The 25,028-nt window shown below is 41.4% G+C and overlaps 1 protein-coding gene across 1 annotated transcript in view; it reads left to right on the top strand.

The window, feature by feature from the left end:
• ap3b1 (adaptor related protein complex 3 subunit beta 1) overlaps nt 1-25,028 on the top strand; it is a 242,097-nt gene that overhangs the window by 20,927 nt on the left and 196,142 nt on the right. The window contains exons 2-6 of the mRNA XM_033018603.1: nt 4,028-4,103; nt 7,564-7,638; nt 11,083-11,178; nt 13,452-13,612; nt 18,095-18,161. Of these exons, the coding sequence (XP_032874494.1) occupies nt 4,028-4,103; nt 7,564-7,638; nt 11,083-11,178; nt 13,452-13,612; nt 18,095-18,161 (475 nt within the window). The remainder of the gene's footprint in view (nt 1-4,027; nt 4,104-7,563; nt 7,639-11,082; nt 11,179-13,451; nt 13,613-18,094; nt 18,162-25,028) is intronic.

Consider the following 25,028-nt stretch of genomic DNA (forward strand, 5'->3'; position numbering starts at 1 on the left):
TGTTCCTGAAACTACCTGAATCAGAACAGTGCACAACATTTAACGTGAAGTTTGCATGTTCTCCCTGTGATTGTGTGGGTTTCCACCAGGGGCTTTGGCTTCCTCCCACATCCCAAAGCTTGCAGGTTAATTGGTCCCTGCAAATTACCACTTTGTGCAGGAAAACTGATGGCATTATTCTACTTGATGCATTTGTTTTTAAATTGTTAGATATTTACTGTACCTATGATGGACACAAAAAATGGTGTAACTCAGCGGGTCTGACTGTCCCTATGGTTCTGGAAGAAATGACTGTGGATTTATTTCAGATGGTCCAGTTTCAAGAGTCAAGAGAATTTAATTGTCATATCCACAGTGGCAACAAATGCTGACTTTGTCAGAGATGTTCATGTATTTGAATACAAAGGGTAACATTCGTGTTTTATTGTTGTCCATTTTAACTCTGGAAGTGCTCACGGGCTCAAAGCTGCCATACTTCAGTCTCATATATTAGCCTCTTGAATCAGTAGGTTTACTGTGCTGTGACTGAGCATACCTCAAAGTTCGAATTGTTCCCTGGATGCTTTCAAGAGAGCTAGATGAGGCTCTTAAAAATAGCGGAGTCAGGGGATATGGGGAGAAGGCAGGAAAGGGGTACTGATTATGGATGATCAGCCATGATCACATTGAATGGCGGTGCTGGCTCGAAGGGCCGAATGGCCTACTCCTGCACCTATTGTCTATTGTCTATTGAATTGCTTCACTCCCCCGTCACGCCCTGTTGATTGAATGAAACCAAAAGATTCATCTTGCGCAATGTATTCAACCTAAAACATTACGTGTCCCTTTCCGCAATGTTGGTCGAATGTTTCCAACATGTTTTGTTTCAAACTTTTATATGTTTTCATTTATGATTGATCTGAGACCCTTTGTTGGGCATAGTGGTAAATATCTGCCAAATTTCCTATTTCCTGCCATTCTTGGAAAACCATTGTTGTGTGTGTGTAATTTTCAGGAGGACGTTTGGAACTGGCTATGAATAAGTGGTCTGCAAATGTTTGCGGTTCACACCTACACATGCTCGATTTATTTTGTTCGTGGGTGGAGCTTTATCAAAAAATGTAATTAAAATGTCCCAGGTTGTTACAATGTTTTTGCCTGGATTATTCCTTCAATCTTATATTTCAGAAGTTGAAAGCATCGTCATTATATTGACTTATTCCACTGCCCCGTGCATTGAAGATCTAGATAACTCTGTTTTCTTTGTTGATTGAAGCCTGTATCAACATCATTTTGGTTTTTGCCTTGTGTAATAGTCAAACTGGCATAATTGCTAAACCAAAGTACAGCTGAGAAAGGACAAATTCTACTTCAATTGGACTGGGATCAAAACTGCTCCTTGGAATGTCTTTGAAGGGGTCTGTAGAAGAGTTCCTAAGACTTTGATCAACAATATTAAAATTCATTTCAGGAATTTATTATTGATGCTGAAAGATCTTTTGATATTAATGTAATAACTCATTTTTAATCAGCTAATTGAATAAATAGTGCACAAAAGGTTAGTAATTTACTTTCACATTATATTAATAATTATCAGTTGTCTGCGCACCCATGCTTCTATTGGATTTGCTATTTGACTAGCAACTACAGTGATAGCATTATGACTCATTTCATTCCTAGCTATTGTTCATTCAGAAAGCATACTGCTAAATTATGTGTTAGTCTGTTGTAGGTTTACAAATACAGCTCAGGGCAATTAAAGTATAACTCCTGACACCTACGAATGCATGGAAAATAATTGTCTCCTTCATCTGTTAACTTAAGTTTTATAAGGAATTGTTTTAAACTGGCAACGGTGGATAATTGGGAATTACATCTGCATCACTGGGTGTTTTTGAAAACACTTAAAATTGGGTTATAAACCAAATTGAGTTTGTAACTATATTTCCACAGGAAATCCTATTGAGTGATTTGCTGGTCTACATCCTATGTGTATTAGTTTTTAAATATCCTTGTCCATTAGTTATCTTTTAGGGGCCACTCTTATCAGTTCTTGCAATTAAACATAAGTGTTGTGTGTGTGTGTATTCTCTATCGGTTTGATAAAATTTTTGTTTTTTCTGGATCACTTAAGTTATTCAACTCTAACTAACTAAAAACTAAAACTCTTATTAATATTCAAAGTTTTTTTATAAATTACACAACACCTTGACAGAATATTACTTTATATTTTCTTAAATGTATTAAAAACAATAAAGCTTTCAAACTCTTAGAATAGGACTGGAAGAGATGTTTGTGACTCTGGTCACAAACTTAAGTGTTTCTACACATTGTTGATAGAGAATGCTTCTGAGTGGACACAGGTCTGAGATGGGAGTGAATGTTGTAATAAAGGTTGAGTGAAGTCATCCAATCGGAATGTTTATTATTGCTGGCTTATCTGTCAGGTGACCTTTAAGAATGCCCTAGCACTGTACAAACCTGTCGTAAGCCCAGCAGAAACCGGCATTTGATTAAAAACCTAGAAGTTACTCTATCTTGGAAACCAATTTGATGGCTGCGGTGAAAATTGTATTGGTGGCCGCAGATAGTCTTCAGCTAACATGGAAAACAGAGGAGACTGCAGAAGAAAGGGGGCTGACGGATAGTAGCAATGGAAGTGAACAGCAATTGATTGGGTATGTATCCACAGGTCAACGTTGTTACTACTGTGGTTACATTACTGATAATGACTTGGGGTTTCCTCTAGGTTGCTATTTTGTTTTTGGTGAAATGTGTCCACAATTTGCACAGCATTTCAAGGAGTTTTGAGTGCAAATCTATGATCGGCATGAATCAAATTCAAATAATATTATGGTATTTTGTTCTTGATGCCAGCTGCTCATGTCTCAACAATACAATGAATTAAACTCCTGATGATGATTTCATCACTTGAACTTGTCAGATTCAGATTCAATTTTAATTGTCATTGTCAGTGTACAGTACAGAGACAACGAAATGCATTGTTTGCAGAATTATCAGGAAGCCCTAAAGTCTGATTATTTTGGGTACTTGGTTCAATCGTGCTTTATCACGTATAAAACTGCACAGTGATATTCATGTTGCATATTTACACAAGCAGACGCTGCCACGTTTTGGCGCCATTTCCAAAGTCTGGTCTGCCCGCGCGCTCGGTCTACTGGAGCGGTTCCTGATCCTGGCAAGCCCCAGGCTCCTGCAGGGCCTTCCTCCATCGCCCTCGACTGGTTCGGCCTGCAAACTAATGTCCCTCTCCTCGCCCGACCACCTTTGTGTCCCGTGGCTGCCTCCTGCAGCCGACCTTGAAGGCATTACCCTGGTTCACCCTCCTCGTGGTTCATCCCACGTCTCCAGCGACTCCCTCCTGGTCCCGTTGTCTGTCGTGCTTTTGGCAGGGTTACAGGTTCCACTGAGCAACAAACCTTCGGGTCTTCCCCTCTGGAACCTTTCCCTCTGGAACCTTTCCCTCTGGAACCTTTCCCTCTGGAACCTTTCCCTCTGGAACCTTTCCCTCTGGAACCTTTCCCTCTGGAACCTTCCCCTCTGGAACCTTCCCCTCTGGAAATCCCTTCAAAGCATGAGGGTGCAAAGATTGTAATACAACCTGATGTGGTTTTAAAAAAACCCCTTAAATTATCTTAACAGAATAATAAAGTGAGGTAGAGCTAAGAACGATATATGGCAGCACCTCTGGTAAGAGGCTGTGAATGGGGTGATCAGTTTATTACATTAACCAGTGGAAGATAGAAACCAGGTATTAAATGTGAACCAGAGCAGGTGGTTACAGTTGCAAGCCATGTCAATTTTGAAGTCTATTTGCCTGGTTGACAAATTTAGCATCTCCATTTTTCATCATGTCAGGATTTTAAAGCATAATTTATTGCAAAGTTTCATTTAACGTGCACTTACTGTGTAGCTTTCATTGCTATTCCTCCGAATGTGTTTGAATATTTTGTCTATACAACATGGCAAGCTGTGGAAAAGTGCTGGATTTGCTCCTTTTCCTGATTTTATTTATTTTTCTTTTCAGGAATGAAGATCTGCATCAGATGCTGGAGAGCAACAAGGATTCACTTAAACTGGAGGCCATGAAGAGAATTGTCGCGGTATATATTTTAACATTAATAACGTCACAAGTCTATTGGGGTGGAGACAAATGTGTTGAGTGTAGTCAACATATGAATTGAAGATATCCAAGGATTAGTATTTTAATGCACCGTGCAGTAATTGACAATACAAGAGAAGAGAAATAGGCCTTTTCAGAAGTTTGTCTGTTCAATGTTGCTCTAATTCAATGGGTTCCAGACTGTTACATACAAGACCTCTTTGGAAGGAATGTGTAATGGCGGATTCACAATATTGTGGCTGTTGTTGAGAGGTTGTTGTAGGGAGGATTGTGGAGAAGAGGGGAATGGCAGGACATATTGCAGCAGATAATACTGTATTTAAAGGGTAAAAAATGTTATATTATGATATGTTAAAAACGCTGGTAAAGGGAAAAGTAAGGTAAAATTGTTGCCTCTCTTAAAAACTTTCAGTCAGCAGCAATTTTGAAATCAAATTATTTAATTGTGAAAGAATTATGAAGCCAGAATTTGGAAATGTTCTGTTGAAGTTTTCCAGGTTCGGAGAGGTTGCTGTACACCAGTAATAATTCATTCAATGTTTTTTCAGCACTGTCAGTACATGTTCACTTTCGTGTGAAATAACTGATTCTCTGACTACACTTGTAAATATTGCAGCTTATCAATTATCGCAAACCCCTTTGGATTTCTCAGGGTAGCAATGCAAGTCTGCATGCCAAGATTTGTTGTCAGTTTTACAGAATTATGGCATCTAACCTTGATAGCCTTATCATAACAAATGTAGACTGGGTCATATGGAAAAAAGAAAAGATGTGTCAGGGTTGGTAAGTCAAAATGTGATGAAAGTTGTGTGAACTCAATGATGAATCATGTATTGTAATTATTTTTAATGCTTTAGATTGCAATGAAGATGCTGTTACACCAACCCCAAGTCTCAACATGAGATGTGCAATGTGAAAGGAATATCATAATTTGTAGGTGCAGGAAGGAACTGCAGATGCTGGTATAAACTGAAGATAAACACACAACAGCTGGAGTGACTCAGCGAGTCAGGAAATATCTTTGGAGAAAAGGAATAGGTGACGTTTCAGGTCCAGGCCTTTCTTCAACCTATTCAGACTTCTTCAGTCTGAAGAGGGGTCTCGACCCGAAATGTCACATATTCCTTTTCTTCATAATTTGTAGGATTTAATTAGACATTGCAGATCATAAAATTGTAGAAATGGCTGCTATATTTAATTTTGATTTGAACAATACAGCAAGCAAACAGGTACTGTTTCAGCAAAGCTGTCTGTAAATAAAAAAATAATTTATATAATTTGAACATGCTAATCTTGAATAATGAGATTGAGATTAGGTGAGTGGTTCAGGACATTAATTCAGCCACCTGTTTTAATCTGTGGTATTCCCAAGATCTTTTAATATGTGTGATGATAATCATGAGTTTTCTTGACACTAGGATTTGTGTGAAAACATATAAAACTTTAAGATCATTGTTAATTTCTCCATTATCAAAAGCTTCAGTAAATTGTTGAAAAATGTTCGTACACAATCAACCTATCCAAAATTGGTAGCCTTTGTATTAATTTTGGATAAAAAGTTAACATATCTGAGAACATGGACATTCATATTGTTGAATCCCAAAAGATGAAGTCTGAAGAAGGGTCTCGACCTGAAATGTCAGCCATTCCTTCTCTCCAGAAATGCTGCCTGTCCCGCTGCGTTACTCCAGCATTTTGTGTCCAGATGAAGGCGTGCAAAAGATGTAGATGAGAAAGAGAGCATGTTGGGCTAGATAGTGAGTGTGCAGTAAAATAAAGTCAAGCTTGAAGGAAATTGGCAGCCCTTACTAAAATAATTAGAAACCTGCCATTCATAATAGCAAACGAATCTTCACTCCCCTCTTCTTGTTCTGGATCTTTTAACTAGAAACAGAATCATGTGAGCCCACAAAGATGAAAAAATAAGATGTGGATAAAGGAGGATTTTCAGAAAAAATAGACATCGAGAGGTGAAGCATTTCAAATGTATAAGCTGCTATTTGAGTTTCCTGAGCAAAAGCTTAATTGAGGTTCACACAGGTGGGAAATTATAGTATGATGAAAGATCTGGGATGGGACGAGGGGAGGACATTTGCTATTATGGATGGAAAGTTTTTGATTTTTAAGAAGGGTTGTAGGCTGTGGATTAATCCCCATTGCAGACAAACATTGGGTGGTGGAGGTTGTAAAATGAACTCACACATACAAGGGATAAATAATATTGGAAATGTGTAGAGATTGAGTTAAACAGATAATAACGGAGATAGGCAATTGAATAGAAGAATAGAATAGAATGCCTTTTATTGTCATTCAAACAGCTTGGTTTGAACGAAATTGCATTTTCTACCGTCTTAACAATTACAAAAAAAAACAAGACCCACACTTAACACAATTTACACAAACATCCATCACAGTGAATCTCCAACACCTCACTGTGATGGGAGGCAAAAGTATTATCTCTTCCCTTGCTCTTCTCCCGGGGTCCAGCAGTCCAACTGCAGCGTCGAGGCGACTGGGGCTCCCGATGTTAAAGCCCCCGGCGGGCGATGGTAAGTCCCGCAGCCGTTAAGCTGCGCCGGGCGATGTTAGGCCCCGCTCCTAGCCATTTAAACCCCGCGATTCCGGCGGGAGAAGTTGCCGTTGCGGGAACTCCGAAAAGCGGTCTCCCACCAGGGACCTGCGAGCTCCCGATGTTACCGTCCACAGGGCCTGCGGCCGGAGCCTCTGAAGCTCATAATCATAGAGCTTGGATACAGGCCTTCGGCCCAACTTGCCCACACCATTGAGTGGATCTTAGGAAGTTGTATTGTGCAAGGGAAAAGGTGAATCTGCTGTGCCACTTTCCTTAATAAAAGGATAAAGGATTTGAAGAAATTTCTCCCCTCCTTGACATGATAAAACTGAGATGCTTCCCTGTTCTGCAAAACAAATCACTGGAATGTAAAATCATGATGATGTTGATGTGCAGACAAACATCAACTTTGTTTTTGCTTGTCGTTCTTAAGTTTTCTTTGCTATTTGCAGGCTTCCAGTTTTGCTGTTGATATCACTGAGATGGCATTTGGGATTGATAAGTATGGTTTAATTTGGTACCTTCTTTGGTACTCCCCCCACCAGCCAGGCAATGCAAGAGAATATAAAGGGCACTCTGGCAGCAAGTACTCCAGCCTAACATTTAAGATGAAATGCAATGGGGAATTAAAGCTGGAATTATCTTTTATTTATAATTGAGTATCAGCATTATTGTCCTTCCATCTCCTTTTAAAATCACCGGGAATCAGCTACGGCCAAAAGGTTGTTTAAAGCTTGCATGGTTTTCTGTAAACTTAAACCTAAGCCATTTACACATTTAAATAGATTAGCATGCCTTTCAGACATTGTGTAATTAATGCAGAAGAGTACATCTTGCTTTGTAATGCAGACTATTCTTCATGTTGCAGATGATTGCTAAAGGAAAAAATGCTTCTGAATTGTTTCCCGCTGTGGTAAAGAATGTGGCCAGTAAAAACATTGAGGTATGTTCCATTGACTATGTACGAAAGCCTTTTCTCTTTCCTCATGATACTGTAAAATAGACAGTCAAACACAACGCATGTAAATGGATATAATGCCAGTGCCTTGTTGTGAACTTTTAATACATAGAAAATGACCTTTATTAAAAATTGTTCCATCAAAGGTCAGACTGTATGGTTTATTTCTATTTGAAGAATACATTCTGGGATCAATCTCTTTTATCCTCAGTTGGGTTAGTAATAGAATTCTCATTTTGTTGAATCAAATCAGATTTTCTGCGACGTGTGATTGTGGTTGAAATTATGCAGATTTTTTATTTGAGGATGTGGTATTCAGTCATAAGATGAGAATAGAAGATGATGCAAAAATAACGCATTAATGAATCATCAGCATGCAGTTTTAAAAAAAATCGAAGATTTGAGCAGAATGTCACGGAGTTTGATGCACTAGAATTGATGGATTAATTAAATTGCTTGCTTAGGACAGTCTCCCCGAGTTCTTAAAGCCGAACACAATGGTGTTATGATTAACATCGCATCAGGAAGCGTCACAGCATGGAGCGAAATAACACTTAGTCTCCGAGTATAGTCACGTCATCCAGCATGTTCCTGTTTCTGGTCACACATTGTTTTTTTGGAGAAAGACGGCTAGTGCTGTGGACTTGCAGTCAGGTTATGTGGGTCTCTCATGGCTAGCATTGATTTTATCTAATCTAAACCTGGCCAAGAGCAAATGGACTATTTTACAACCTTCAATGATTTAACATTGGCAGTTGTACAAAAAACATTGTAAAGATTTTTGTATTTTGAAAATCCTTTTTGTTCAAAAATCATAAACCTAGATATCTGTAGTTTAATTACTGAATTTATTATTCTCATGATGGACTGGAGACTGTTATCAAATTATTTTAGATTGAAACAGTAAAACCTAAACTTAAGGTTTTGATATAGCTGATTTCACTTTGATTACCACCAAAATCAATTTTACCTCCACTGCATTTTTCAATATTTTTCTTGCTTCCTTTCTAAGATTTGTTCTATTCTCCCTGCACACTCTTGTCTTTTATTGATAGGATAGCAGATGCTCAACTGTGAACCTCTGCCAATGCATTGGCTTACCGGGTGGTATGTGGAAGTGACAAAAGTTTGTTTGATTTGACTTCTTCAGCTTGGTGCTGTTTCTCCAGACAGGAGCAAGACCGGAGCCACAGTTTTATTTTTTATTTTTTTAAAAGGAGATAGTCTTGGTAGTTCGGCAGTTCAGGCAGAATCTCTCGAGTACATGGATAGGTGATGTTTTGGGTCACTACCCTTCTTCGGACTTGAGTTTTATCGACTTTGAATTTCGATGAAGATTGCGCTGCCTGGACTTGCTCACCCACTCATCCATATAATGAAGAGCTGGATTGGACATGCTAGAGGCAGGAAACGTGTTCCCGATGTTGGGGGAGTCCAGAACCAGGGGCCACAGTTTAAGAATAAGGAGTAAGCCATTTAGAATGGAGACGAGGAAACTATTTTTCTCACAGAGAGTGGTGAGTCTGTGGAATTCTCTGCCTCAGAGGGCGGCGGATGCAGGTTCTCTGGATGCTTTCAAGAGAGAGCTAATAAGGGCTCTTAAAAATAGCGGAGTCAGGGGATATAAGGGAGAAGGCAGGAACGGGGTACTGATTGGGGATGATTAGCCATGATCACATTGAATGGCGGTGCTGGCTCAAAGGGCTGAATGGCCTACTCATGCACCTATTGTCTATTGTCTATTGGATGGGGGAAACTGATCCATTACATTAAACAGACATTTGGTGAGGCAGAGTTGGTTTTGAGCAGCGAATAGGATCTGGTTCTTACACTATGAAATCCCCTGACTTTTTTTAAACAGATTTAAATGTTACAAATATTCAGTCCTCCTAAAATGGTTATCCACTTTTTCTCTGAATTGGGAACCCCATCAACATGCTCTAATTAGCATGAATGAGTTAGCTGTTCAATGCCAGTCCTTCCTAGTTACGGTGTTACGCATCTGGACTATCTTTGCAGCTTAGTTTGTGTGTGTGTGTGTTCTGGGATAGAAAGTGGAGCAAGTGGGAAACAAAACCAGTGACTTAAGTGTTTCCAGCTTAAAAAGCTGGACATAGTGTCCATTATGTCTCATGGACCATAAGAAATGGCTGCCATTGCAGATTGGACGCTGGGCGTGCAGCTTGAACAAAGGAAGAGAATTGAACTCTCATGACTTTGGAAATAATTGCCACGGGGACGAAGGACGGCAATTATCCAGCATCCAGAGTTGAGACGATCATTAGGGTAGAACACGAGGTGGGGGCGACCACAGATTACATCGGTTCAGTTGAGCTGGTAATGGAGAAATATGGCATAGTAAGCTGCTGTATGTTTTTTTTAATAAAAAACAAAAATAATGCAAACTCTCATTAGGCCAGAAGGCTTCCATAAAACGGAACAATTAACATTTCAGGTTGGTGAACATCTCATGAAAACATCCTCCTTCAATGCATTGTTGATCATAAATGCATCAACACTCTTCTTGCAGATGCAGCCTCATCTGTGGAATGGTGCCTTTTATTCCCTGTATTTATTTTGGATTTCAAGCATCTAAAAATGTTGATTTCCAAATATTGTATAATTTTGGCAGTAAATTTCAATGTGATTGTCCTTAATTTTATCTTTCCTGAAATCCACTTCATTTGGAATATGTCAAGTTTCTCTTGATGGATCAATTCACTCAAACAAGTGTCCTCTTTTAATAGACAATAGGTGCAGGAGTAGGCCATTTGGCCCTTCGAGCCAGCACCGCCATTCAATGTGATCATGGCTGATCATCCCCAATCAGTATCCTGTTCCTGCCTTCTCCCCATATCCCCTGACTCCGCTATTATTAAGAGCCCTATCTAGCTCTCTCTTGAAAGCATCCAGAGAACCTGCCTCCACCGCCTCTGAGGCAGAGAATTCCACAGACTCACCACTCTCTGTGAGAAAAAGTGTTTCCTCGTCTCCGTTCTAAATGGCTTACTCCTTATTCTTAAACTGTGGCCCCTGGTTCTGGACTCCCCCAACATCGGGAACATGTTTCATGCCTCTAGTGTGTCCAAGCCCTTAACAATCTTATACGTTTCAATGAGATCCCGTCTCATCCTTCTAAACTCCAGAGTGTACAAGCCCAGCTGCTCCATTCTCTCAGCATATGACAGTCCCGCCATCCTGGGAATTAATCTTGTAAACCTACGCTGCACTCCATCAATAGCAAGAATGTCCTTCCTCAAATTAGGGGACCAAAACTGCACACAATACTCCAGGTGTGGTCTCACTAGGGCTCTGTACAACTGCAGAAGGACCTCTTTGCTCCTATATTTGATTTGTCTTGTTATAAAGGCCAACATGCCATTCGCTTTCTTGCATTAATCTTTTTAATCTTGCATTAATCTTTTGCAGCTAAAGAAATTGGTATATGTTTTCCTTGTACGTTATGCAGAGGAGCAACAAGATCTGGCCTTGTTGTCAATCAGCACGTTTCAACGTGCATTGAAGGTCAGTGTTGCCAAAGGCCTGGGAGCAGTATTCATGAAACATTGATGCAAATTAAACTTAACCAAGTAATTTGAATTTTGAAAATAACGTTCCTTTTCTAATTGCATTTATGACACCATTAGTTTTTTTTTTAAATTTAGCTTTGTTTTCTTTTGTATAATAATATTCATCTTTCCTCTTCAATTTCCATCATTTGTAACCAAGTTAAGAATGAGACCAGTTATAATTTTAGAAACCAAGAACTGCAGATGCTGGCTTATAGCAAATATAGACACAAAGTTTTGGAGTAACTCAGCGGGTCCTGGCAGCATCTCTGGAGAAAAGGTTGGGTGACATTTCAGGTCGAGACCCTTCTTCAGACAGTTATAATTTTAGCATGTTTAATTTGTAAGGGAATTTTATTATTGTTAAAACAACCATCTTTTATTAAGATACGAAAAGTATAAGTGCATTATTTTGTTTAAAACATAGCTTAGTTTCCAATTTAATATATATATATATTTTTTTTAATGCCTTTCCCCCTAAACCTTTCCTATCCACAAACCAATCCAAATGCCCTTGAAATGTTGTAAATGTAGCTGCCTCAACTACTGGCTCTGGCAGCTTGTTCCACGTGCAAACCAAACTCTGGAAATAAGTAGGAAGGTATCAGAAATGGTCTGTGAGATTATGGCCTGGTGATCACCTGTGGGGTCATGGCCCAACAGTTGCCCTCCATGTCCCTTGTAAATCATATCGCTCTTGCTCTAAACTTGGGACTTTTTGATTCCGCCTCCCGAGGATAAAATACTCTGGATTCACCTTATGAATGCCCCTTGTGATTTTATGCAAGCATGTAAGATCACTCCTCAGTCTCTTATACTCCAAGGAATAAATACTAGCCTGCCCATCCTTTCCCTCATACTTATGCCCTTAAGTCCTGGCTACATACTTTACACCCTTTAGGCTTAGTGGCATTTTTCCTAAAGCAGAATAATAAAAACTGTACCCAGTACTCCAAATGCAGCCTCACTGACTTCTTGTACAACATTCAAACACCTGTTCTCAATGCGATGATTGATGACGTTCAGCATGCCAAATGCAGCCTCCACTACCCTGTCTACCTGTGTGGCTACATTAAAGAAGTTATGTATTCCTCGGCCCCAAGACGCTACCATTCACTGCTAAAGCCCTACCTGGTTTGCCTTTTCAAAATACAACACCTCAACATTTCCTGAGTTGAACACCATTTAGAGTATAGAACTTGGAAAATATGTAATATTTCTTGATTAGTACAGGTTTTAGAGGTTGTGGGGAGAAGGCAGGAGTATGGGGCTAGGAGGGACAGATTGATCAGCAATGATTGAATGGTGGAGTAGACTTGATGGGCTAAATGGCCTAATTCTGCTCCTATTCCTTCTGACCTTATGAAAGGGCCCTTTGACCCAATGTCCATGCCGACCAAGTTGGCATTCGGGCACGCCAGTACCATATTCCTGCATTTGGACCATATCCATCTGAACCCTACCGATCTATATCTGTCTAAATGTCTCTTGAAAGTCCTAAATGCAGTTCGTTACAGATACTCAAATTATCATTCGAGTAAAAAGGTTTCCCATAAGGTCTCTCTTAAATCTATTGCCTCTCATCTTGAGACTATGACCTCTACTTCTGGTCTACCCTGCTCTGGAGGGGGGGGGGGCGAAGAGAAATTACAATTTGCCATTCCTCAGCTCCGAGCTGATCAGGACTCTGCTGCAATTTATTCTTCAGCATCCCTGGAGAACATGGATAGGTGACGGTTTGGGTCAGGACCTTTCTTCTGCTGATTTTGCAGCAGAGTAGTTAAAATGTAGAAACACTGAACTGCAGATGCCGATTTACCAAGGAAAGACGCAAAATGCTGGAGTAACTCGGCGGGTCGGGCAACGTCCCTGAAACAGAGTCGATGAAGAAGGGTCCTGACCCAAAATGCCACCTTTCCATCTCCTCCAGGGATGCTGCCTGACCCAGCATTTTGTGTATTTTCTTGGTAAACCGGCATTTGAAGTTCCTTGTTTCTACATCTATGGCATGTGGCAAGGCTTATGATGCAGTTTGCAGGATCTAAGCAGTGAGTGAGCCCCACTCAGCCTGATCCAGGCCATTGGCATGTGTCTCTCTAATGCATATGGGCTTACATTAAAAATACCAATCAATGTTGAAAGATTGTTGTCACCAATGAAACTGAAAGAAGTCGTGTAGATATAGGAGTAGAAAATGTTCTTCAGCTAACAGTTTATTCTTTATCCCAGGACCCTAACCAGTTGATTCGGGCAAGTGCTTTGCGAGTTCTGTCCAGTATCAGAGTATCGATCATTGTTCCAATAATGATGCTGTCCATTCAGGAAGCTGCCAGGGACCTTTCTCCATACGTCCGGAAAACTGCTGCCCATGCTATTCAGAAACTCTACAGGTAGGTATAGTTTTTAATGAATTTTATTTGAATTTGATCATAGTGTACTTTCTTTGTAATTGGTCATTTCAAAATTCTGGAAAGTAGGTGATGGAATATTCTAGTTGCTTGGCTGGATGTGGAAAAATTGCACTGCCTTTTCCTAGACATACCTTTCAAAGTTGCCTCGAACTACAAAATTTGCACTCAGTCCGCCAAGCCCTGTCGGATCTCCCCTGCTGTTAATCATTTTAACTCCCCTTCCCATTCCCATATAGACCTTTCTGTACTAGGCTACCTCCATTGCTAGTGTGAGGTCACACGCAGACTGGACGAACAGCACCTCATTTTTCATTTGGGTAGCTTACAACCCAAATTGAATTCTTCAATTTTAGTCAACTGACCAACAACACCCATCTCTTCCCTGTGGCCCATCTAGATGCATCATTTCCCTTTTCCCCTGACCCCCATCCCATTCGATACGGTACGTTACAACAGAACTTTATTTATCCCAGGAGGGAAATCTTCCTCCAACACAACAAGATACATGAAACGGTGTGAGAAGCATCCTCCCCTCCAAAACCATCTCCAGTCAATCCAACTCCACCCCCAGGTCGGAGCCAGCCTTCTTGATGAGCTTGTCAATTCTATTGGAGTCGTCGACCTTCGGCCTGCTACCCCAGCACACGGCAGCATAGAAAATGGCACTAGCTGCCACCGATTGGTCGAACATCTTACTGCAGACGTTAAAAGAGCGGAGCCTCCTCAGAAAACACAGACGGCTCTGTCCCTTCTTATACGGTGCCTCAGTGTTCCTGGACCAGTCCACCTTCATCCCTTCACAATTCATGCCTCTTCTCTCCTTACCTTGGCCATTTTTGTCTCCTTTTAATCTTTGGCCTTTGTCTGCTAATCTGCCAATCAAACCCGCTCACCTGTATTTGCTTATTACTTACCTAGCTTTGTCTGCCCCCCCCACCTCTCTTCCAGCGTCTCCTCTCCTCTCATTCCCTTCTTCTCTCCTCGTTTCCCTTCTCCCCCCCTCCCCTCCCACTCCACCGCTACCATTATCCAAAGATGGGTCCCTACCTGAAACATTGGCTATTCATGTTCTCTAGAGATTCTGCCTGACCTGCTGAATTACTCTAGCACTTTGTGTTTTTTGCTCAAGATTCTAGTTGCTTGGCGTGGACACGTGAGGCCGAATTTATAATGGGGAAACAAGGAAATGGCAGAATAGTTAAACGAATACTCTGGTTCTGTCTTCACAAACAATCTCCTGTAAATACTAGGGGACCAAGGATCTAGTGGGAGGGAGGAATTGAAGGGAATCCACATGAGTCAGGAAATGGTGTTAGGTAAACTGTTGGGACTGAAGGCAGAGAGTCTGATGGTGTGATGAGCCTGATGGTCTGCATCACAGAGTACTCAAGGAGGTTGCCTCAGAAATTGTGGATGCATTGTTGATCATTTTCCAATGTTCTCTCGACTCTGCATCAGTTCCTGTGGACTGGAGGGGAGCCAATAGACTGGAGGGGAGCAAAGGAGGGAGAGAGAAAACTGAGAATTGTAGACCAGTTAGCCTTACGTCGGTAGTGGGGAAGATGCTTGAGTCGATTATTAAAGATGTTATAGCAGTGCATTTGGAAAGAAGTGAGAGGATTGGTCAAAGTCAGCATGGATATATGAAGGGAAACCATGCTTGACTAATCTTCTGGATTTTTTTTAAGGATCTGACAAGTAGAATGGATAAGGGAAAGATACAAGATACAAGATACAAGATAGATTTATTCATCACATGTGCAAGATGGCACAGTGAAATGAAATTCCCATACAGCCATACAATAAAAAAAGGGACACAACACACTATAGGGTTTGACATAAAACATCCCCACACAGCAGAATCAAAGTTTCCCACTGTGTGGGAAGGCACCAAAGTCAGTCTCTTCCTCCATTGTTCCCCGTGGTCAGGGCCTCCCCGTGCCCTCCGCAGTTGCCGCTACGGGCGGCCCGATGTTCAGGACCGCTCGCCGGGGTGTTGTAAGTCCGACGTCGGGGCTGCGGGATGTCCTCAGCAGCGTGGACACCAGAGTCGGCCCCCTCCTACCGGAGTCGGTGGCTTCCAAAGTCCGCAGGCCGCGCCGGGTGGAGACTGCTGCTGCAGACCCTCTGCAAGGCGCCCCAGGACTCCACGATGACGGTCAACGCCGCCCGCGTTGGAAGCTCTCCGCACCAGAGCTCCACGATGTTGGAGCAGCGGCTCAACGCTTCGGAGCTCCAAACGGCGACCCAGGTAGGCATCGCCCGCTCCGCGGTGACTCCAGCGCTGCGCTGCCGCTGTAGCAGCCCTGGTCCGGTTCCCGGTCCCCGGCAGGAAAGGCCGCTCCGATCCAGTTGGTAGGCCGCGAGGTGGGGGGCGAGGACGCGACTCGGAGAAATAGTCGCGACCCCGCCAGGAAGAGACTGGGAAACGGTTTCCCCCTTACCCTGACCCCCTCCCCCACATAGAAAAGTTAAAGTTTCCCCCAACACAAGACTTTAGACTAACTAAAAATTAAAAAAAAGATAGAAATAACAGACAGGCTGTAGGTAGAGGCTGCTGCCAGTGCAGCGCCCCTAGTGCTGTCGTGGATGTGGTGTATCTGGACTTTCAAAAAGCCTTTGACAAGGTCCCACATGAGATTAGTGTGCAAAATTAGAGCACATGGTATTGGGGGTAAGGTATTGACATGGATGGAGAACTGGTTGGCAGACAGGAAGCAAAGAGTAGGAATTAACAGGTCCTTTTCAGAATGGCAGGCAGTGACCAGTGGGGTGCCGCAAGGCTCGTGCTGGAACCCCAGTTAGACACAATACATATTAACGATTTAGATGAGGGAATTAAATGTAACATCTCCAAGTTTGCGGATGGCACAAAGCTGGGTGGCAGTGTGAGCTGCGATGAGGATGCTATGAGGCTGCAGGGTGTCTTGGATAGGTTGGGTGAGTGGGCAGACCCATGGCAGATGCAGTATAATGTGGATAAATGTGAGGTTATCCACTTTGGAGGCAAGAACAGGAAGGCAGATTATTATCTGAATGGTGTCAGATTAGGAAAATGGGAGGTGCAACGAGACCTGGGTGTGCTTGTACATCAGTCACTGAAAGCAAGCATGCAGGTACAGCAGGCAGCGAAGAAAGCTTCATTACGAGAGGATTTGAATTTAGGAGTAAGGAGTTGTACAGGGCCCTGGTGAGACCGCTCCTGGAGTATAGTGTGCAATTTTGGTCTCCTAATTTGAGGAAGGCCATTATTGCTATTGAGGGAGTGCAGTGTAGGTTCACCAGATTAATTCCTGGGATGGTGGGACTAAGATATGATGAAAGAATGGGTTGACTGGGCTTGTATTCACTGGAATTTAGAAGGATGAGAGGAGACCTCATAGAAACATATACAATTCTTAAGAGGATTGGACAGGCTAGATGCAGGGAAAATTTCCCGATGTTGGGGGAGTCCAGAACCAGGGGTCACAGTTTAAGAATAAGGGGTAGGCCATTTAGGACTGAGATGAGGAAAAACGTCTTCACCCAGAGAGTTGTGAACCTGTGGAATTCTCTGCCACAGAAGGCAGTGGAGGCCAATTCACCGGATGTTTTCAAGAGAGAGTTAGATTTTGCTCTAAGGGCTAAAGGAATCAAGGGATATGGGGGGGAAAAAGCAGGAATGGGGTACTGATTTTAGATGGTCAGCCACAATCATATCGAAAGGCTGAAATTAAATGAGGAAAGTTAATTGGGAAATGTTGCTGGGCCGCCAGCATCTGCTCACTTTCCACATGTTTATTTAACCAGTTGGAATCTGGTTGTGCCTCTGGAACCTAGGTTTATCCAGTGGGCTGTAATGAAGCTTCTGCAGTGCCGTGATGAGGCAACGGGTGCGATTGTTCTGTGGCGGGCCACTCCAATGTGCTTGACAGGCTTTATCTTTAAACAAAAAAAACAAAGATGAAGAAGTTCTATCAAAGCTGGTAAAATGTATTAATTGCTGACATTCATAAATATTTCAAATCTTACAATTCATTTAAATATGGGGAAATGTTTAAAGACTTTTATAAAAGTGATTAAATTCTCCAAAGCTAAAACTAAAAACTGTATTAAACTAAAATATTTGCTTTGGAACAATCCTCGGGCCAGAAATTCCCATTCCACCTAATGCCGTTTCTGATTTTAAGACCCAGGGGCACAAAGACTGTATTTTTCCTGGAGGGGTTGTGGTGTCCAGCAACAGCACTGTGCCACAGCATTTGTTGCACAGTAAGACCTAGACTTTCAGTGAGTCCGTACACAAAGGAGACTTCAGTGTGCACGGCTGAACGCTAGTTTACACCTTCAGAGCAACAAGCCACGGCCTTGCATATTCTTGCTCACAGAGTTAAATTTAGTGCTTAGGTTCACCTGCAGTATCAAAGTTAAAATGCGAAGATTTGCCGTTAATCCATATTTTATTTCCATTCACACCCGCAGTCTGGATCCAGAGCAGAAAGAACCTTTAGTGGAAGCAATTGAAAAGCTACTGAAAGACAAAAGTACGGTGAGTGCTCATCTACATTTGCCGGATTGTTCTAGCGTTGGATTGATCTTGAGGAATATTTAAGCCAAGACATGTGACCTATTTTGAAAACAATAACTTAAGAAATAAAAGCATGACCGGACCAAGTCCTTTACTGCTGTGTAGGAAGGAACTGTAGATGCTGGTTTACACCGAAGATAAACAAAATGCTGAATTCAGCCGGTCAGGCAGCATCTCTGGGAAAAAGGAATAGGTGATGTTTCGGGTCGAGACCTTTCTTCAGATTGAGAGGGTTGCCAGGCCCGCTGACTTGCTCCAGCATTTTGTGTCTATCTTTGATCCTTTTTGGCTGCTCCACTGTTGGCTGATCTGATCCTCGGCCTCAATTCTAATTTGTTCTGATATCCCCTAACACTTTATAACCCAAAATAATTATCCATCTAATCTTAAATACGGCAACCTAATATTACAGACCTCTGGGATGGAGAATGCAAAGCTTTGCAGTCCTCTGAGAGGAAAGAATTGTACTAATTTCAGTTTTAAGTGGTTGCCTCTGTTGGTGAGATTGTACCCGGAGCTCTTGATTGTCTAACCAGGGAACCATCTCCACAGCATCTATTTTGCAAAAGCTCCTTACAATCTTGTTGCCTGCTTGTTCTGTCTACATCTGATCTAAATACATTGAATATTGCCTGGCTTTTGATATTTACTTTAGTATTATAAAAGATATTTTACAGCTCAACTACATTCAAAAGGGTTTGGTTATAATGGCTAGGGTGTTTAAGTCTTTACTTTTGGACGATAGACATACAGCGTGGATGCAGTCCCCACGGCCCATAGAGTTCGAGCTGACCTGTGATCACTAGCACTACCCTATTACAATCCTGTTGACAATTTACAATTTTACCAAAGCCAATTAAACTCCAAACCTGTACATCTTTGGAGATAACCGGAGCACCCGGAGAAAACCCACACGGTCACAGGGAGAACGTACAAACTCTGTACCGACAGCACCCGTAGTCAGGATCGAACGTAGTCAGGTCCCTGACGCTGTAAGGCAGCAACTCTACCGCTGCACCACCGTGCCGTCAAGTCTTTATACATTTGATATCCATGAGTGAACCAAAGACTATTTTTATGTAGCAAAGTGACTTTATTTTGCTGAAGGCATACTTTTCAAATTCTTTCAATTAATCTTCACCTTTTTAAAGGATGCATGGACAATTTGTAAGTAAAAGATGTAGTCTTTGTATCTCAATAATGAGATGACTGTCGACATATTATCCATCTGCCTCCTGCAGGTATTTGTGGGATACAGCTTCTGTGGGTATCCTTGATTATCAATACAATTGATTTCAAAGTGGAACAATGGCAAGTGGCTAATAAAATAACTAATTGGCAAAACAGGCAAAAATATACAAATAAATCATTAACTTGTGGCGTTTAGATGGTATCTACAAACTATTTTACACCTAGTGTTCAAGACCTTGCATCTGTACCTGATGCAGTCCTGATTCATTATATCCACGTGACTTGTGATCACAGGGTAGTAATAGTCATAGTTACCCCGAGTGATTTCTGTCAGTTCTACAGATACTAGACATCAATTGCAGTGATCATGGTTGGCTGAGAAGATGCAGCTCGGGTATAAGGCCTGCCTTGATCACTAACATTGTTTAATTCATTCAATTAAGGGAGTACCAAATAGCTAATACAATTACATTTTCTAACCAGTCTTTGGAGCGTCAGTTCAACAAGTAATCCATGGGGTGGTTTATTTAGCTATCTTAAGAATACAGAAAATACACAACTGCATAGATTTTTGCTGAAGTCTTCTTTCCTAGTTTGAATTTTAATTCCTGCTCTATAATGCATATCTGTCACAATTAGCAAAATTGAGCGTATATCGTGAACTGTAGTTAAAATGGTAATCGTTCCATGGTCAAAGCAAAACGGGAAGGAAGGTATTAGATTAGTTTCTAATCGTTATCTCCCAGTAGTAACCTGAGCACTCCTCTAGGAGGAGACATTATTCTACTCTTGCAGCTTTTATTATGTTATGTTTTTTCTTGATCTACTTTGTAGAAAACATGAGATATTTGAACTTCTGTGTTTTTCCCTAAAATAAGTTGCGTGTTTATTTTATTGCCTTTTATTCCATCATGCACGGCCTATCTTGTCTCCCTACCCAGTTTGCTTGGTAAGACATGGGCAATTTACTTCCATTTCCATTGTGACACTGGTATAGTTGGAAGAAAGTAATTTATTTTGTTACTTTATCATGATCCATGTCTCCTTATGGACAAGGAATTGAGAGGAAAGTCGGATATCCTTCCCCTTTCAGTGGCTGTGGCAAGGGACCTGGTAATGTTTTGGTCTCTTGTCCAACCCTGACTTTATTTCATAGAACACCAAGTCCTGGAGGAACTCAACGGGGTAGGCAGCATCTGAGGACATGGATAGGCGATGTTTCACGTCGGGACCCTTCAAACGGATTATAGATGTGGAGAGAAAGCTGGAAAAGAGGTGGGGACAGGACAAAGTCTGGTAAGTGATAGGTGGAGGGACACACAATGCTGGAGTAACTCAGCGGGACAGGCAGCATCTCTGGGGAGAAGAAATGCGTGACGTTTCAGGTCGAGACCCTTCAGACTGAGAGTCAAGAGAGTTTTATTGTCATGTGTCCCAGATAGGACAATGAAATTCTTACTTGCTGCAGCACAACAGAATATGCAATACAAAACAGAAGATAAAAGTTCAGTGTGTCTATAGACCATAAATGCACAAAATATATACAGATATAGTGCAGTATTATTAATAGACTGTTATTGTTCAGAGCTTATTTGATGTTGTGTTCAATAGCCTGATGGCTGTGGGGAAGTAGCTGTTCCTGAACCTGGATGTTGCAGATTTCAGGCTCCTGTACCTTCTTCCCGATGGCAACGGTGAGACGAGTGTGTGACCAGGATGGTGTGGGTCTTTAATGATGTTGGCAGCCTTTTTGAGGCAGCCACTGCGATAGATCCCCTCGATGGTGGGGAGGTCAGAGCCGGTGATGGACTGGGCAGTGGTCTCAACTTTCTGCAGTATTTTCATCTCCTGGACACTCGGGTTGCACTACCAAGCCGCGATGCAACCGGTCAGCATGCTCTCTACTGTGCACCTGTAGAAGTTTGAGACAGTTCCTCCTTGACATACCGACTCTCCGTAATCTACTCAGGAAGTAGAGGCGCTGATGTGCCTTCTTTATAATTGCATTAGTGTGCTGGGACCAGGGAAGATCTTCGGAAATATGCATGGCCAGGAATTTGAAGTTTTGGACCCTTTCCACCATTGTCCTGTTGATATAAACGGGATTGTGGGTCACTGTCCTACCCCTTCCAAAGTCCACAATCAGTTTCTTGGTTTTGCTGGTGTTGAGAGCCAGGTTGTTGTGCTTGTTGTCAAGGGAGAGGGAGACGAGAGATATGGAAGGGTAAGGCGTGAAGATGAGGTGCCAAAATGAAGCATAGAATTCCAGGTCGTTGTTAGTTTGATTTAAGTTTTTGTATGAGCTTGGTTACCCAAACAGATCAGTTCTAAAATATGTGAATTTTAGTGGAACAAATAGATTTTGTAGATGAAGTTGGGTATTTACTTTGTATGAAATACTTGGTTAATTGCAATAGTAGTATTGACTAGCCTTGAATTCTCTCCTTGCATGGAAGCAACTAAAGGTTTATTGACTGGAGTAATCCAAGGAGATTCGTTTGCCCTCTACCTTTTGGGTATAATTCAATTAAATGATTTAAAAAATGAATTTTCTCAATATTGAGCTCTAGTGAATGTCCTTAACATGAAAGTTGTAAATTCAAATTGAGACATGTTTGTTAAAAACCTTGTTTCAAAATATCTGTTTGATTCAGAGTTGCTTGTTGGCAATTCTATTGCAAAATTGATTAGCAAAGCCAAAGTTTAGACTGCTGTGCTGCTATGAGCAACTTTTATTGTTAAAAAAAAAAGATTCACATTTAAAAAATAATGCGTATGCATGATTTTTATCTCTTCAATTTTCTGATGCCATATTTCTTCTGAACCTTGGAGGACAAACTGGCAATTAATGGCTAGGTGAACACTGGCATCGTTCGAGATCGTTTACTAGAACGATTGTCTAGGTTTGGAGGAACTTTGCACTTTAGTTGAATTCTCTAATTTTAAGTAACTTTTACCTACATTCTCCTTGACCACTTCTTCCGCCCACAGTCTGCCACATTGTATCCCCCTTGGGATCACACTTTCCTTAGCCAACAATAAGTTCAAAAGTGATAGGAGCGGAATTAGGCCAATTGCCCCATCATGCGAACTCCGCCATTCAATCATGGCTGATCTGTCTCTCCCTCCTAACCCTATTTTCTTGCCTTCTCCCCATAATCCATGACACAATGGGCCTCCCAGGGCACCGCCCTGCCTGAGCTCATTTGTGGCTGTCCCTGATTGTTCCTGGTCTTTTCTTGCCTCCAGTTCTTCAACCCCTTCCTTTACTTTCAGTCGGGAAAGAGGGTCGGGACCCAAAATGTCACCCATCATTTTTCTCCAGAGATGCTGCCTGACCAGCTGAGTTACGCCAGCACTTTGTGTCTATCTTTTCTATACTTTATAACAGTTTGATTTACGACATGAAATCTGACCTTTTAAAATCATTGTTATGGTCTGCAGCAATGGAATAAGAATAGTCCCTTCATCTTTAACTCACTTCACAACTTTTGAGTGTGTTTAAGGTTCTCTTCTGCACTCATCCCCATTCTGTAAGGTATTTGGTTGGCTCTGACTTTTGATGAGCAATGCCCGAGGAATCACACTTGTGTGCTGTGCTACTTGAAATATATATAATTGTCAAAGCATTTGGCGTGTGTTGAAGATGGATATCTATTGCGTCTATCTTCAGATGGTTGTTGGAGAGGGCTACAAGAGGTTTCTGTCCTTCTAACTAGCAGACAGATGCTATTAATATAGTGTAAGAAACTGGAGAATGACAAAAGCTGTTGGGTCCACTGGGTTTGTCCCTCAAGAAATTCAACTTGTTCAGCCTTGCATTCAACTGCAACTTGAAGCTCCTTTTTATATCACGGTCTTGCTTGGTAAATCATTAGAAATGTCTGTCACCTTAGTCAGTATTTCATCTCTCCAATCTGTTTTAAATATACACTTTGAAGTTAAATCCATTTTTACTCTGTGTACCATGTAGGAAATCGTCAAAATAACTTTTTTTTTCTGTAGACTTCGGAGTGTGTTGCAAAAATCTTTACTTCGTTCTCTCGCTCTCTTATCTGTGGATGTACAGTGCCCTCCATAATGTTTGGGACAAAGACCCATCATTTATTTATTTACCTCTGTACTCCAGAATTTGAGATTTATAATAGAAAAAATCATATGTGGTTAAAGTGCACATTGTCAAATTTTATTAAAAGGTATTTTTATACATTTTGGTTTCACCATGTAGAAATTATAACTGTTTTATACATAGTCCCCCCATTTCAGGGCACCATAATGTTTGGGACACATGGCTTCACAGGCGTTTGTAATTGCTCAGGTGTGTTTAATTGTCTCCTTCATGCAGGTATAAGAGAGCTCTCAGCACCTAGACTTTCCTCCAGTCTTTCCATCACCTTTGGAAACTGTTATTGCTGTTTATCAACATGTGGACCAAAATTGTGTTGTGCCAAGGAAAGTCAAAGAAGCTATTATAAAACTGTTAGAGGCATCAGCCAAACCTTAGGCTTACCAAAATCAACTGTTTGGAACATCATTAAGAAAAATGAGAGCACTGGTGAGCTTACTAATCGCAAAAGGACTGGCAGGCCAAGGAAGACCTCCACAGCTGATGACAGAAGAATTCTCTCTATGATAAAGAAAAATCCCCAAACACTTGTCCGACAGATCAGAAACACTCTTCAGGTGTGGATTTGTCAATGACCACAGTCCGCAGAAGATTTCATGAACAGAAATACAGAGGCTACACTGCAAGATGCAAACCACTGGTTAGCTGCAAAAATAGGATGGCCAGGTTACAGTTTGCCAAGAAGTACTTAAAAGAGCAACCAGAGTTCTGGAAAACGGTCTGATGGACAGATGAGATGAAGATTAACGTATCAGAGTGATGGCAAGAGTAAAGTATGGAGGAGAGAAGGAACTGCCCAAGATACAAAGCATACCACCTCATCTGTGAAGCATGGTGGTGGGGGTGTTATGGCCTGGGCAAGTATGGCTGCTGAAGGTACTGGCTCACTTATCTTCATTGATGTTACAACTGCTGATGTTAGTAACATAATGAATTCTGAAGTGTATAGACACATCCTATATGGTCAAGTTTAAACAAATGCCTCAAAACTCATTGGCTGGCAGTTCATTCTACAGCAAGACAATGATCCCAAACATACTGCTAAAGCAGTATTTGATTTTTTCAAACCAATAAAATTTTCAATTCTTGAGTGGCCAAGTCAATCACCTGATCTGAAGCATCTTGAGCATGCCTTTTATATGCTGAAGAGAAAACTGAAGGGGACTAGCCCCCAAAACAAGCATAAGCTACAGATGGCTGCAATACAGGCCTGGCAGAGCATCATCAGAGAACTCACCCAGTAACTGGTGATGTCCATGAATCGCAGACTTCAAGCATTCATTGCATGCAAAGGATATACAACAAAATACTAAACATGACTACTTCCACTTACATGACATTGCTGTGTCCCAAACATTATGGTGCCCTGAAATGGGGGGACAATGTATAAACACTGCTGTAATTTCTACATGGTTAAACCAAAATATATAAATATGACCTTTATTAAAATCTGACAGTGTGCGCTTTAACCACATGTGATTTTTGCTTCTATTACAAATCTCAAATTATGG

Source organism: Amblyraja radiata, chromosome 3, assembly GCF_010909765.2.
Source record: "Amblyraja radiata isolate CabotCenter1 chromosome 3, sAmbRad1.1.pri, whole genome shotgun sequence".
NCBI classification, from domain to species: domain Eukaryota; kingdom Metazoa; phylum Chordata; class Chondrichthyes; order Rajiformes; family Rajidae; genus Amblyraja; species Amblyraja radiata.